General features: G+C 38.4%; 1 protein-coding gene across 1 annotated transcript in view; it reads left to right on the forward strand.

Moving 5' to 3' along the window:
- Positions 1-13,938, forward strand: part of MEGF10 (multiple EGF like domains 10) — a 121,227-nt gene that overhangs the window by 29,542 nt on the left and 77,747 nt on the right. Inside the window, exon 4 of the mRNA XM_058539742.1 lies at positions 9,761-9,853. Coding sequence (XP_058395725.1) covers positions 9,761-9,853 — 93 coding nt within the window. The remainder of the gene's footprint in view (positions 1-9,760; positions 9,854-13,938) is intronic.

A 13,938-nucleotide genomic window follows, 5' to 3' on the forward strand; every position in this document is an offset into this window, starting at 1 on the left:
TGCCTTGGCGGAGCATGAGCACTTAACCGCTTGCACCACCGGGCCGGCCCCTAAAAAATTTTTAACGTAAAAATTAGGACTTTCATCTTCCTTGAAAAAATCAGGAGATTGGTAACACTGGCTTGACATTCTTATGTGGCAATAGACAGCAGATGGTGAAGGGGAGCTGTCCCTTTAATTTATTTATTTTTAATTGAGGAATAATTGACATATAACATTATATCAGTTTCAGGTGTACAACATAATGGTTTGATATTTGTATGTACTGTGAAATGATCACCACAACAAGTCTAGGTAACCTCTGTCACCATACACAGTTACAAAATTTTTTTTTTCTCATGATGAGGACTTTTATGACTTTTCTTAGCAACTTTCAAATATGCAATACAGTATTATTAACTATAGTCACCATGCTGTACATTACGTCTCCATGACTTACTTATTTTATAACTGGGAGTTTATGCCTTTTGACCCCCCGAAGCTGCCCCTTTTAGATGAGCAAGTGCTCTCTGAGTTTTCCCAGGCCTTAGCTGGCCTGCTTGCTCTTCTCGTTGATCCTATCTGGCTCCTGGAGGCATTTGAGTTTGTGTTTTTGTGGGGCGTTCTAGTAGCAGAAGTCCTGCTGCCAGCTTTCTGTTGGACCCTTGATCCTCTGCTTTGTGAAGAAATTCTACCACTTAATTTATACGTTTGGCTTAAGGCTTCAATACTGAAATGCAATGTCCCTGACAAGGGAAATAACCTTAGCTGTTATTATTAGTCACTGATGCTTGGGTATAAGAACTCCGTTTATTCTCAAGCTAATGTAGACAGGGAAGGAGAGTAGAAAGAACATGAGGGACCAGAGTTCAAAAGGAAATGTCCAGGGACCATCCCTGAGGAGGGAGGAGGGGTGAGGACACTGAATGTGAAAAATGGTAACCTTAACTATGACCACACTGCCCTCTTAACTTTCCCTAGGGCTGGCCTTTATTATTCACTTGTGATTCAGATGAATTGAATAACCGGAAACAAAGTGTCTGGAAACAAGTGTCAGCAAGATGAAATAGGGCAGACTGAGGGAAATGCCATGTGGTGGAAAACACGCTGTGGGAAAGAATATTTGTGAAAGAATTCTATGGCTCCATCGAGAGTGGTTGGACCAAGAGGAATGCCATTCTAAAAACAGAAGAGCCTGATATGGTACTTCCTGTAGAATCATCATGCTTTCCTTACAGACATAAACATGACAGGACCAGGAGGGAAATAATTTATCCCAAATGAAGGTATCATCCTTCTGGTTTTTTCTCTAAACCAGATGCTGACAATTTTGCAATCCTTCTCAAATTGAATCAGTTTTCAGTTGTATCATCAGAGCAGTTGTAGGCTGAGTTGTTAGGAATCTGTGCTTAGGATAACTGGAGTTTATTTCAGTGCTTGTTAACTTTTTGAAACTATGGTCCATTAGGATCATGCTACTTATATTACTTAAATCTGATTTAACCTAAAGGGACACAATGCGAGAGTTGTGGCCAAAATAGATAATGCCTGTATATTTGTGGAATTAAGCTAAAAACTTTCCATTTTCAAATAAATGAATAGGATTATGTGCTCCACGGATGGTATTTCAATCCCTTGTGTGGGATCCATTACAATAGTCTATTTCAACACAAACATTTTTTTTTTTTAATAAGTCATTCACTTTGTAGGGGAAAAGCTTAGTAGAATATTGCATTGTGAGTTTTTAGTATTAGCATTTCCTCAAATAAATATTTCTTCAGCGGGTCTAAAGCCAATGACTTCACAAGCATTTGGAAAGCCCATCTGTCAATGATTGCAGACTCTTTTTGAAATTGCCAAGTGTATACAGTATTTTAGTGTTAGCTCAGATTTTTTTTTTATCTGCCCTCTTTTGTATAGAGAGAGGTCTCTGCCTCTCTCTGGAAGTTCTCCTCACATTCTAGCTTTTTTGTTTCTTTTAACAGCTTTACTGAAGTAAAATTGATGTGAAATAACTGTACAAATTTAGGTGTACAATTTGATAGGTATTGGCATATGTATACAACCATGAGACCGTCACCTCAGTCATGGTAGTGAACCTGTTCATCACATACAAACATTTCCTCACACCCCTTTGTAATTTCTCCCATCCACTCCTCCTTGCCCCCAACTTCCCCAGGTAAACACTGATCTGCTTTCTGTCACTCTAGATTAGTTTGTATTTTCTAGGGCTTTATATAAATGCAATCATGCAGTGTGTTCTCCCTTATATCTGGTCTCTTTCACTCAGCATAATCATTTTGAGATTCATACATATTGTTGTGTGTATCATTAGTTCCTTTTTATTGCTGAGTAGTATTCTATTTGTATGGATATACCACAGTTTATTTATTTTTTCATGTGATTATGGACATTTGGATTGCTTCCATTTTTTGGCAATTATAAATAAAGCTGCTCTGGAAACTTGTGTACAAGTTTTTGTATGGACATAAGCTTTTATTTCTCTTGTGTAATACCTAGGAGTGGAACGGCTGAATCATTTGGTACTTGTACACAAGTGTTGAGAGATGCTTTATTTGTAATAGCCAAAAACTGGAAACAATCCAAAAGTCCATAAACATTTTAAGAACTGACAAACTTTTCCAAAATGGTTGTTCATTTTACATTCTCACTCACAATGTATGAGATTTGCAGTTTTTTCACATTTTTGCTACCACCTGATACAGTCAGTCTTTTTAATTTGTCATTTGAATGATATGTAGTATTTCTTATTGTAGTTTTAATTCATACTGTTCTAGTGACTAATGATTCTGAGCATCTTTTCATGAGCTTATTTGCCATTAGAACATCTTCCTCTGTGAAGTGTTCAAATCTTTTTCCTATTTATTTATTTAACTGTAATTGAGCTGTTTTCTTATTTAATATTCTTTATATAGTCCAGATACAGGTTCTTTATCAGATAATATTGAAAATATTTCTTCCATTCTGTGACTTATCTTTTCATTCTCTTAATGGTGTGTTTTTGAAGAGCAGAAGTTTTTAATTTTGATGGACAAATTTATTAATTTCTTCTTTTGCAGATTGTGTTTTTGGTGCCTTATTTAAGAAATCTTTGCCCAACTCACAGTCACAAAGGTTTTCTCCTATGTTTTCTTCTAGAGGTTTTGTACTTTTAGGTTTTACCTTTAGGTCTATGATTCATTTTGAGTTAATTTTTGTATGGTACGAGATTATGTATCCACATTTATTTATTTGCATATGGATATCCAATTTTTACAGCATTGTTGAAAAGACTGTGCTTTCTTCACTTAATTGTCTTTGTGCCTCTGTCAAAAGATACTTGTCCATATATGTGTGGACTTATTTCTGGACTCTTTTCTGTTCCATTGATCTGTTTATCTATATTTATACCAACATCACACTGTCTTGATTACTGTGGCTTTATAAGTCTTTAAATCAAGTACTATTGGTCCTCCAACTTTGTATTTCTTTTTCAAAGTTGTTTTGTATTGTAGGTACTTTGAATTTACATATGATTTTTAAAATCAGCTTGTCAATTTCTACCAAAAAAGTTGCTGGGATTTTGGTTGGTATTGTGTTGAATCTATAGATCTATTTGAGGGAGAATTGATATCTTAATAATATTGAGTTATCTGACTCATAAACAAGGTCTCTCTCTCTACTTAGAGAGAATATGTATATTCTGCTGTTGTTGGGTGGAGTGTTCTGTAAATGTCAAATAGGTGAAATTGGTTGATAGTTTTGTTCCATTCTTTAATTTCTCTCAGCAATGGTGCTAGTTTTTAGTGTAGAGGCCTTGCACATCTTTGGTCAGCTTTATCCCTAAGTGTTTCACATTTTTGATGCTATTGTAAATGGCTTTTAAAATTGCAATTTATCATTGTTCACTGCTAGCATATAGAAATATAATTAATTTTTGTATACTGGTTTTTATCTGCAACTTTGTTGAACTCTCTTATTATTTTTAGTGGCTTTTTTGTAGATTCCATCAGATTTTCTATGTACTTAGATATGTTTACATAATCTGTAAATAAAGGCAGTTTTACTTCTTCTTTCCAAATATGGATATCTTTTATTTCTTTTTTCTTGCCTTATTATACTTGCTAGAACCTCCAGCACAATGCTGAACAGGAGTTGTAAGAGCAGACATCCTTGTCTTGTTCCTAATCTTAGGGGGAAAGCATTCATTCTTTCACTATTGATAATATTAGTAGCAGGTTTTTCTTATTTGCCCTTTATAGAGTTAAGGAAGCTCCGTTTTATTCCTAGTTTGCAGAGAATTTTTATCAGGAATGGAAGTTGGATTTTGCCAAATGCTTTTTTGACATTTTTTGCAATAATCATTTTCTGCTATTATGGATTTTTTTTTTAATTTAGGAACCAACTTACCTGGAAGACCTCCCAAAGGGGCACCGTGTTAGTTAGGAATCATATTTGGCTGCAATAAATAATATCTGAAAAAAAGAAACATATACATACTAGAGGGTTATTATCTTTATGTAATGAGAAGTCTGGCGGTGGGTGGTTTATGGCATTCATTCATCCGTGCAAGGAATTCAGAGTGCAGGGTTCTGTGACTCCCGGGGCCCCACCCTCAGAGTTGTCTGATGGTATTTGCAGATTCAGCCATTTTGTCCACACACCAGGTATCAGGAAGAGGAAAGAGAAGGGGCATTGCACTTACCAATTAAGTCTGTCCCCCGGCACTGTTTTCCACATGGGCACTTCAATCCAGAAAGAGGGCTGGGAAATGTAGTTAATTGCTGGTCCCATTATTGTCCTTGGTGAAAGTGGGATTCTGTTACTAAGGATGGAGGGAAGGATAGACTTTAGCTATACAATCAGCAATGTCTGCTGAAGACACCTCTAGTAATTGCTCTTTGTACCTGTCCTTAAGAGCCGTGAAAAGCCCTATCAGGAATGGAGGGAAAGGAATTTTAGATATGGATTTTTTTTTTCATTACATTTACTAAACGCAAATTTCTAGGCTCCCAGTGTTTTCTCACTCTCCATGACTGATCAGCCATCTATGCAGATCACATATATGGTCCACTGGTGGCTGTGGGGCAAGAGCCCATGACCCCAGGCAGTGGGTTATGCAACTTTGGGGATGGGATGGACGAGAAAGGGGTATGAGGCAGCTGTTGTTGGCCGCTCTTTCTCGCAACTTGGTTACAAAGGTGTCCACTTCCTCAGTTCAGATGTTCTCTTTCATAAGACTCTCCTTGGTCTTACTCCAGTTGGAATTAATTGCTCCCTTTCCGCAGCTCCCACAGTGTTCTTATTGAGATATAATTCATATACCATATAATACAACCATTTAAAGCGTACAATTCAGTGGGTTTTAGTATAGCCACAGAATTGTGCAACCATCACACAATTAATTTTAGAACATTTTCATCACCCCAAAAATCCCATACCCGTTAGGCATCACCCCACTTTCACCCCTAGTCCCTCCCAGCCATAGACAACTACTAATACACTTTCTGTCTCTATAGATTTGCCTATTTGTACATTTCATATAACTGGAATCACTGAATACGCTCTCACAGCATTTTGCCCACACCTCTGATATTACCCCTGTATTTTGCTTTGTGGTTTTTGGGTTTGAGGGGACTATATTTGACTTCCTCTGCAGAATAGGATTTCCTGGTCTGCCATCTTTGTAGGCACAGTAGCGCCTAGCAATGTGCCTGCTACATCAGTAAATATTAAATTGAAGGAAAAGAGAACTCCATTCCCTTTTGTAAATAAACACAATAGGGTAGGCTGTAATGTAATGTTTGGAAATATGAAGACAAAGTTATTTCTGTCTGTCCTTGAACACTGCAGTAGCAATTAGATTTTATAAAGACTTTGCAAATAAGTGACCTCAAAGAAAAGTATGGAGTGGATAAAATTTATTTTGGAAGTCAGCTTTCTGCTTCCACTCTCTTCCTCATTTGAATCTTCTTACTTCTGACTCTTAGCCATCTAGTACACTTGCCCTAGTATCTGACCCCACACAACCTTTATCATCCTTTTTACCCCTACTCTCCACTTTAAAACTCATCCTACCTTTTGGTCCACTGAAGTCAAGTACCAGGGCTTAATCCTACTTCTGCCTCTAATACCAGCAACCAATATTGGGAAAATCATTCCATTTTCCTAGTCTCAGTTTCCTTGTCTGAAAAATATGGGAATGACATTCAGTAAAGGCCCCTTTAACTCTAAAATCTATGTTCTTCTTCAGTAACTCAAAATAAATGAGTGAAAATAAGATTTGTGACTTATGCTCTTTATTCATAACACCAGATAAAAGGAAATTCTGAGGAAACATGGATTAGCTGGAAGATTTGTTTTCAAGAGATACTTTGATCATGAAAACATTTTTCAACTTAATTTAAATGAATTGATTATATTATATCTTTTAGGACAACAGAAATTGTGCTCACTCTTACTTTCACCTTTTTTTGCCGTACCTTATATGTAAATCCAAAGGGAAATGTATGTGGCAGAAGAGAAAACTATTGAGTATAGTTAGTGGCTCTCAGTATTAAAGCCAAGTATTTACAAGTGAAAGGAATGAGGTCCATGGCAGTGGTAATGGGATTTAAATGGATTTAGGATCTAAGGCTGAAATAGGAGCCTAATTAGAGAAGATTCCAGGGTCTTCATGTCATTCTTCACCTGTCCATCAGACAGACAGGCTGTCCACAGCTTTCACTTCAAAGATGTGGCATGTTCTTCTCATCAGTGTCTCTTGCCTCCCAGTTCTTGAGGGAGAAGATGCCTTGGCTGTCCCTTGCAACTTGATGTGTCTGCAGCAGTGTACTTAGTGTGGGTCCAGAGATTCAGTTTACCTCTGGTCTCTAAAAAAGACTACTGAAAACTCAGAATATGATATTTAATGATTTTTTTGTGTGTGTGAGGAAGATCGGCCCTCAGCTAACATCTGCCATCCTCCTCTTTTTGCTAAGGAAGACTGGCCCTGGGCTAACATCCATGCCCATCTTCCTCCACTTTATATGGGACGCCTGCCACAGCATGGCCTGACAAGCTGCGCATCGGTGTGTGCCCGGGATCCGAACCAGCGAACCCCGGGCTGCCAGCAGTGGAGTGCGTGCCCTTAACCGCTTGGACCACCGGGCCGGCCCCTTAATGATTTTCTTAAAGAGAGATGTGAAAAATACATCATATTGGATAGATCATCTTTGCTAGCATTTTCTTGGTTTTAACTGCCCTTTAAAAAAATAAGAAGAAAGGACATGAATAGGGAATAAAATGACTATCTGTTTCTATTGATGCAAGAGCCACACTAATGATGGGTCTTCTGTACCTGTCCTTGAAATCTAAGCTATTGAGCATTTGCTAAGGGGGACCTCTGTTCCCTTTCTCTTTTCTAGTTCACTTTGGGATTTTCTACAGAACAAATTCATGTTGTTAACCTACCTTGGTTTCTCACGTGGAAGTTGTTAGTTGTGGAAGCTCAGCACCCAGAGTAAGTGGCATCTGAAGTTGAAAGAAGAAAGATGAGGCTGGGGTAGGGATCTAGCTCGGTTGATCTTCTAGAGGGAAGGTCTATGCCTGTCACCACATATGCCATAGTTAGTGTTCCTGCAATGGTGAGTTGGGACGTCAGAGAACACGGAGAGTTCTATAACTGACTCTCTTCTCCTCTGTTGTCTCCCTTTGCCCCTGCTGGTCTTACAGGTACTTGGTGAAGGCTATTGCTAGATGTGGAGAGTCCAGAGCTGGTGGGATAAGCGCATGGAGCAGAGATGGCACTTGTGTGACAGAATCTAATGTTGTGAAGATTCTACACCATGGCAGTAGAATTTTCTGTTTTTTCCTTTTAAAATCCATACCAATGATATTTCTCATGATTTAGATCGTTATTTGACTTTAGGCTTCAATACTCAGGGGTGATTCCATTGGCTTTAGCTTTAATTAAGGAAAAAAAATCATTAGGAAAGCAGATTTCCCCTTCTAATTCCTAATTAACTTACAAACAAATTATCTATTTGCTAATTATCTATTCCCATTTTGCTTCAGACTTTGGCCAAATGTTAGTTCAAGGTTTTCATAAAAATAATCTAAATTTTAAAATTACCGTCACAGGATTATTTTTTTCATCTATTATAATTGACTGGACTTCTTGCTGTTCATCATAAAACACAAAGTTTGGGGGCTGGCCCCATGGCTGAGTGATTAAAGTTCCATGCGCTGTGCTTCGGTGGCCTGGGTTCGTGGCTTTGGATCCCACTCATTGTCCATGGTGCGGCAGCACCCCACACACAAAATAGAGGGGGATTGGCAGCAGATGTTAGCTCAGGGTAAATCTTCCTCAGCAAAAAAACAGAACAAAAACCACAAAGTTTGTATCATCAGGAATCAAACATGAGAGCATTCATATAATTATTCAGCAATCTCAATGCATTCTGAAACAGATCTCCTTTGATTTTTACACATAGAAATTCACTTAATATCCTTTTTCGGAATTAAAACAAGAGCAACAAAAAGTAATCGACTAGGATCGAAGCATACGCAATTCTGATTCTTAATTCTCCTGGACACATGTTTAAGCTTTCATGTATTTTTTTACCCATTTTAGTAAAGATCATCTTGATATTGGAGGAAAGGTGATAGAGCTGCTTGCTCAATCTTACCTTTCTCCCTAGTTGATTCAGGTGGGTACAGTGGAAATCATTTGGGATGCCCCTGGGGTTAAGAGCCAACACAACTACAAATCTGCAGCCTTTGCGATAACTGTGCATATCAAAGAAGTAGTTTGTGGGGAAGGAAAGATGAGTGGTAAAAGAAGGCAAAGAGGAAAGTAAAGAGTGAGAAAATGAAAGGAGAGAGAAGAAAAGGAGAGCAACAAATTGAGACCTGCCCATTGAATACCCCAAAACCTCCTCTCATGGCTACTCCCTCCCAGGTAGATATGAAACCCCAGGTTACTTGGATCCAATCCAAGTAAGTTCTCACAATTGCTTATATATCCAGATATTTTAAAGAATGTTTAACCAATGTGAGTGGCTAAGGTTGAAGGTAATGCTAATGTTCAGCACAGCATATTTTTGATGTCCCTTTCTATCAGCCCCCTGAACTTTGTTTTGGAAATCATCAGACTACCCACCCACTCATGTTTGCAATGATATCCCTTACCTCCATGGGTTGGGTCACACCTAAGATAAATTCACTAAAGACAGAGGAATTGAGGTTTACTGTTTCCTAAAGACCTGGATGACATTTTTTGAATATTCTCCTCAATAGAAAAGGGGCATCTAATTCTGCTGTCATAGTTGTGAATAACATGTGCACAAAGAAATTTGACTGTTGTTTCTGGTGAAGGTATTATGTCAAGGGGATACCTCTCCGTCCACTCGTCACTCTGGAGTCCTGATATCATGCTTAGTGGTCTATTTCTGCATCCACATAGGCTCCTCCCGAAACAAAGAGGATATATTTGGTAGTCACTGATCATTTTTTAAAATGTGGATTAGGCAATTTTCCTTGAAACTTCTTTCCTAATTTAGCATGAAGTAGAATTAAATAGTAGAAATGAAGGAATTTATTTGGAGATATCAAAATAAGAAGGGGAATTGTTTGGTTAGGCAGTGGACTGTAAGAGGGCTGGAGAATGGATTGAAGAAAATTATCAAGCATGCATGTTGTTTTTAAGTGATACTTGAGACTGGGATGTGAAACAGCTGTGTTGCTGGGGTTTTTTTTCTTGTGCCAACTTTCCTTATTTGATTGATTTTCTCTCTGACAGCCCACTGTGCTGATAAATGTGTCCATGGTCGCTGCATTGCTCCAAACACCTGTCAGTGTGAGCCTGGCTGGGGTGGGACCAACTGCTCCAGTGGTAAGTTCCCACCTGCTGCTGTCTGTCTCAGGATGTTTTTGCTCTATGAGCTCCCTTGTCTGCAGACTACCCTGAGCCACGGGTTTCCCTCTTCATCCCTGTGCAGAATGTGGTGTGGATTCCTGATCCAACTCATTAATACAGTTTCATTTAAATCTGTACATGCATTATATTCAGAACTGTTGTTAATTAAGTATAAAGAAAGGAACTTGGAAAGAAGGAGATTTCAATAATCTGATGCTGATACTTCTGTAAATATGAATGTATTTTCCAGAGTAGGGTCCAGAATTGAGATTCCTTAGCTCAATAAGGCAGTTGTGGTAACATGGCAGCTATTGTATTCTAACTTCTGTTTTTACTTGTTGATTTATCTAAGATACTTTCTTGGTAATTAAAATTTACCAGCTGTTGGTTATATCTGAATTTTGAGACGCAAATAATGAGCACTCATTCAGATAATTTTGGGGAGAAATATTAGTGATGAAATTCATGAACATTTTGGTATCAAATCAAGTTGTAATATAGTATATAATTTGTCTCCATTATGTTAGAATTATAATTCTAACGTATTCTATAATTCTAACATTCTAGAATTATAATTCTAACATAATGATATTTTGGATTATAAGCAGGTTGCACTTGAAATCTCGTATCCTTTATTACGAGGATTAAATGATGGAATGTCATGTAATACAGTTGCTTTTCCAAATTTCACAGTTAAAACTTAAATTTTCTGGCTAACTCATTGCTGTGCATGTAATTGTGTATACTCTCTGTTCTTTTATACTTCTTTTTGCCTTGAAAAATGTGAGAGGGAATCAAAATGTAACTAAATTGTAATGCACAAAATGTTACATTTAGAGAAAGGAAATAGTAGTTTTAAAAATTAGCAGGCTGTCATGACAGCACAAATTTGTCCTCACTGCTACCAAACAATTTTCTGAAGCTAGTCCGAAAGGACTTCAAGCTGTCTAGATAAACTGGTTTCAAGAATTTTCACTTGCTTACACTTGGAATTGGGGAGATTACCCTTTATCTTGTTAGAACGTCTTGTTGTCGCCTTGTGATCTCTTGGCTTTCCCTGAAACAGCATCTCCAGGGGAAATCCTTGGGCTCTCTGTGCACAGAACATTCTGTATGAAAGAGCCTTTTTATTGTATCTTAAACAGGGAGTGTGTGTGTGTGTGCGTGTGTGTGTGTGTGTGTGTGTGTTTCTGGCCCTGACAGGCTTCCAATTCCAGTGATGACTGTCTTGCAGGGTTTTGTTTTGCTTCTGTTGGAGATCAGGAGGAGAGTGGGCATTTTGTTCACATGCTGTTGGGGCAAAATGTTTGGGATGTGGGATTTGGCTCATGTCCATTTTTCTGGCCGACTGACCTCAAATGCGATGTTGCTTTCATTAACTTTTTCAGCTTCAAAATCAGTTGTGCCTACACATTTTGAAGAAAAACAACATTATGTATAAACTAGTGGGAAAGAGAAGAGTGAATGTATTCTTCATTTGAAATGTTAGGTTTGTTACTAATTCCAGGGCAAGAATGCTGTGGAATAACTTCAGTTGTATTCATACTCTGTCTCTTACGGACTGCAGACTGCCTCAAGCTAAGAGATTAGACCAAAGAGAGTTTGTGTAAACGAAACAAAAGTCTACATGGATTTCAGATGCTCTAGAACTGATTTAGACCTGCTAGAAAACAAACTTTGCTTTCTTTTGGAGTTGACTGATTTTTGAATGAAACCTCTAGAATTCTGAGAACACATGTTCTTTTCAATCCTGGAAGATGATATGAGGCGACTTTTAGTATATTCTCTACTACTCATGTTTTGGCTTTAAAATGACAAAAGCATAAATAAACGTGGACAGGTATCTGGAGTCTTTAAAGATGTTCTGAGAAAAACATTTCTGACACGTTTAATAAGCACATAAGAAAATGCTATTCTGTGCTGGCACACTGGGTCTTGTTACATGGGTTTTGTCTGTGGCAATTACTCTAATATCACTCATTAGGAGGTGTATAATTTAATTACTGTTGGCCAGAAAATTCTCGAAACAAAATTCATGCTCTAATATTCTACTAAGTAGCAGAGTTAAAATGGCCTAATTTCCAAGGATTTTATTTCTATGTCTCTCCTTTCTGGTTATTGTTATGCATATATTTGCTGATGTATGTTAGGTCCATACAATGATTGCTTTGACAATCAGACTAGTTCCTTGTATCAGTCAGAGTCCAATCAGGAGACAGAAATCACAATAATTTCTTTTGTGTAAACCTTTTATTTTGGAACAATTTTAGATTTACAGAAAAAGATGCAAAGATAGTAGAGAGTTCCTATATACCCACATCCAGTTTTCCCCCTTGTTAACATCTTACCATTAGTTTGTCAAACTGAGAAACTGACATGAGTATATTACTATCAAATAAACTCCAGACTTTATTTGGATTTCATCAGTTTTTCCATTAATATCCTCTTTCTGCTCCAGGGCACCACCCTGCATTTCATTATCATGTCTCCCCAGTCTCCTCTCGTCTGTGACAATTTCTCAATCTTTGTTTTTTATAACCTTGACAGTCTCAAGGAGTACTGGCCAGTTTTCCTGTAGAGTGTCCCCCAATCTACATTTGACTGGTGTTTTTCTCATGATTAGACTGGAGTTGTGGGTTTTGAAAAGAACACCACAGAGTTGAAGTGCCCTTCTCATCACACCATATCATGACGTTCATATGACATCACCCATGATGTCATCGCTTGGCTAACCTTTACCACTTGCTGATGTGGAGTGTTTGCTAGGTTTCTCCACATAAAGTTACTATTTTTCCTTTTCCTTACTCTATTCTTTAGAAGCAAGTTATTAAGTCTAGTCTACCCTCGAGGATGAAGGGCAGGAATTAAGCTCACATCTTCAAGGGGGAGTATCTACATATGTTATTTGGAACTCTTCTGTAAGTAAGATATGTCTTTCCCCCATTTATTCAATCATTTCTCTATATCAGTATGGACTTGTGTATATTTAAATGATATTTTGGGTTATAAGCCAATATTATATTATCTTTTTGCTGGAATTGTTCCAGGTTTGGAGATTGGGAGTTCTTTTGGGTGGTTCTTGTGTCATTTTGACATGCCTCTATCTTTTTTGTTTTTGTTTTTTTGAGTACTTTCTTACTTTCTGGTACTACAGAATACTCCAAACTCATTTTGTGTTTTTCCTGCCTCAATTCTAGAATTAGCCTTTGGAGAATGGTATTTAGAAACCAAAGTCTGGGTGCTGGGTATGCTCATTGCTTCTGGGACACACAGTATCTCGGACAGGGAAAGTTTATTAAAAAGAATGAACTATAACAGGAGAATGAAGTAACAAGGGATAGGCCAGTAAGAAGTAAATAGCACTTGGAAGAATATAAGAATAGCAGATGTAAGGAGAGCCACTACTCCTAGGGCTGAGATAGAATGCCCAAAAGGAAGCCCCAGTAGGGGTGTGATCCAGACCTTGTTAGAGAAGGCACAACCACAGCAGAGAAGCTGGCAGAAGAATGGCAGAGAAGCTGGTGAGGTACTACTATATAGCAGAACTTGCTGGAAATCTGCCCTCTGGAACTTGGTAGATATCTGCCCTACAGAACACTTGGGAAAGCTGTTCATGGAAAAGTGTCTTACCAGAAGCACTGTGCTACAAAAAGCCCCAGGGTCATGCCAGGGAAAGTTGCTGGCTGATGGGTGCTGCCAGCCACAGTGTATCTCAGGAGCTGGAAGCTAGAGAAGCTGCCCATGGTCTAGGAGCCTGGAACTGGGCTGGAGAAGCAGCTTGCATTGCAGAAACTGGGAACTGTGAAAGCTGTAGGTGTTACGGAGCCAGATGCTGGAGCAGCCACTCCCACTGTGCTTACACAGCAGGAGCTGGGTGCTGGAGAAGCCCCGGGCACTGCAGGAGTCAGTTGAGCTTGCACACTGGAACCCTGATGGAAAACTCTTTCCTCCTGCAGTATCTCTCCAGGGTGCTCTACAGAAAATGCTTAACATTCGGCCACCTGGCGAAGGAAAAATATTTAAAGGGCCCATATCCATTTTTATAGAGCAGGCAATGAAGG

Source organism: Diceros bicornis, chromosome 1 (genome assembly GCF_020826845.1).
Source record: "Diceros bicornis minor isolate mBicDic1 chromosome 1, mDicBic1.mat.cur, whole genome shotgun sequence".
NCBI classification, from domain to species: Eukaryota; Metazoa; Chordata; class Mammalia; order Perissodactyla; family Rhinocerotidae; genus Diceros; species Diceros bicornis.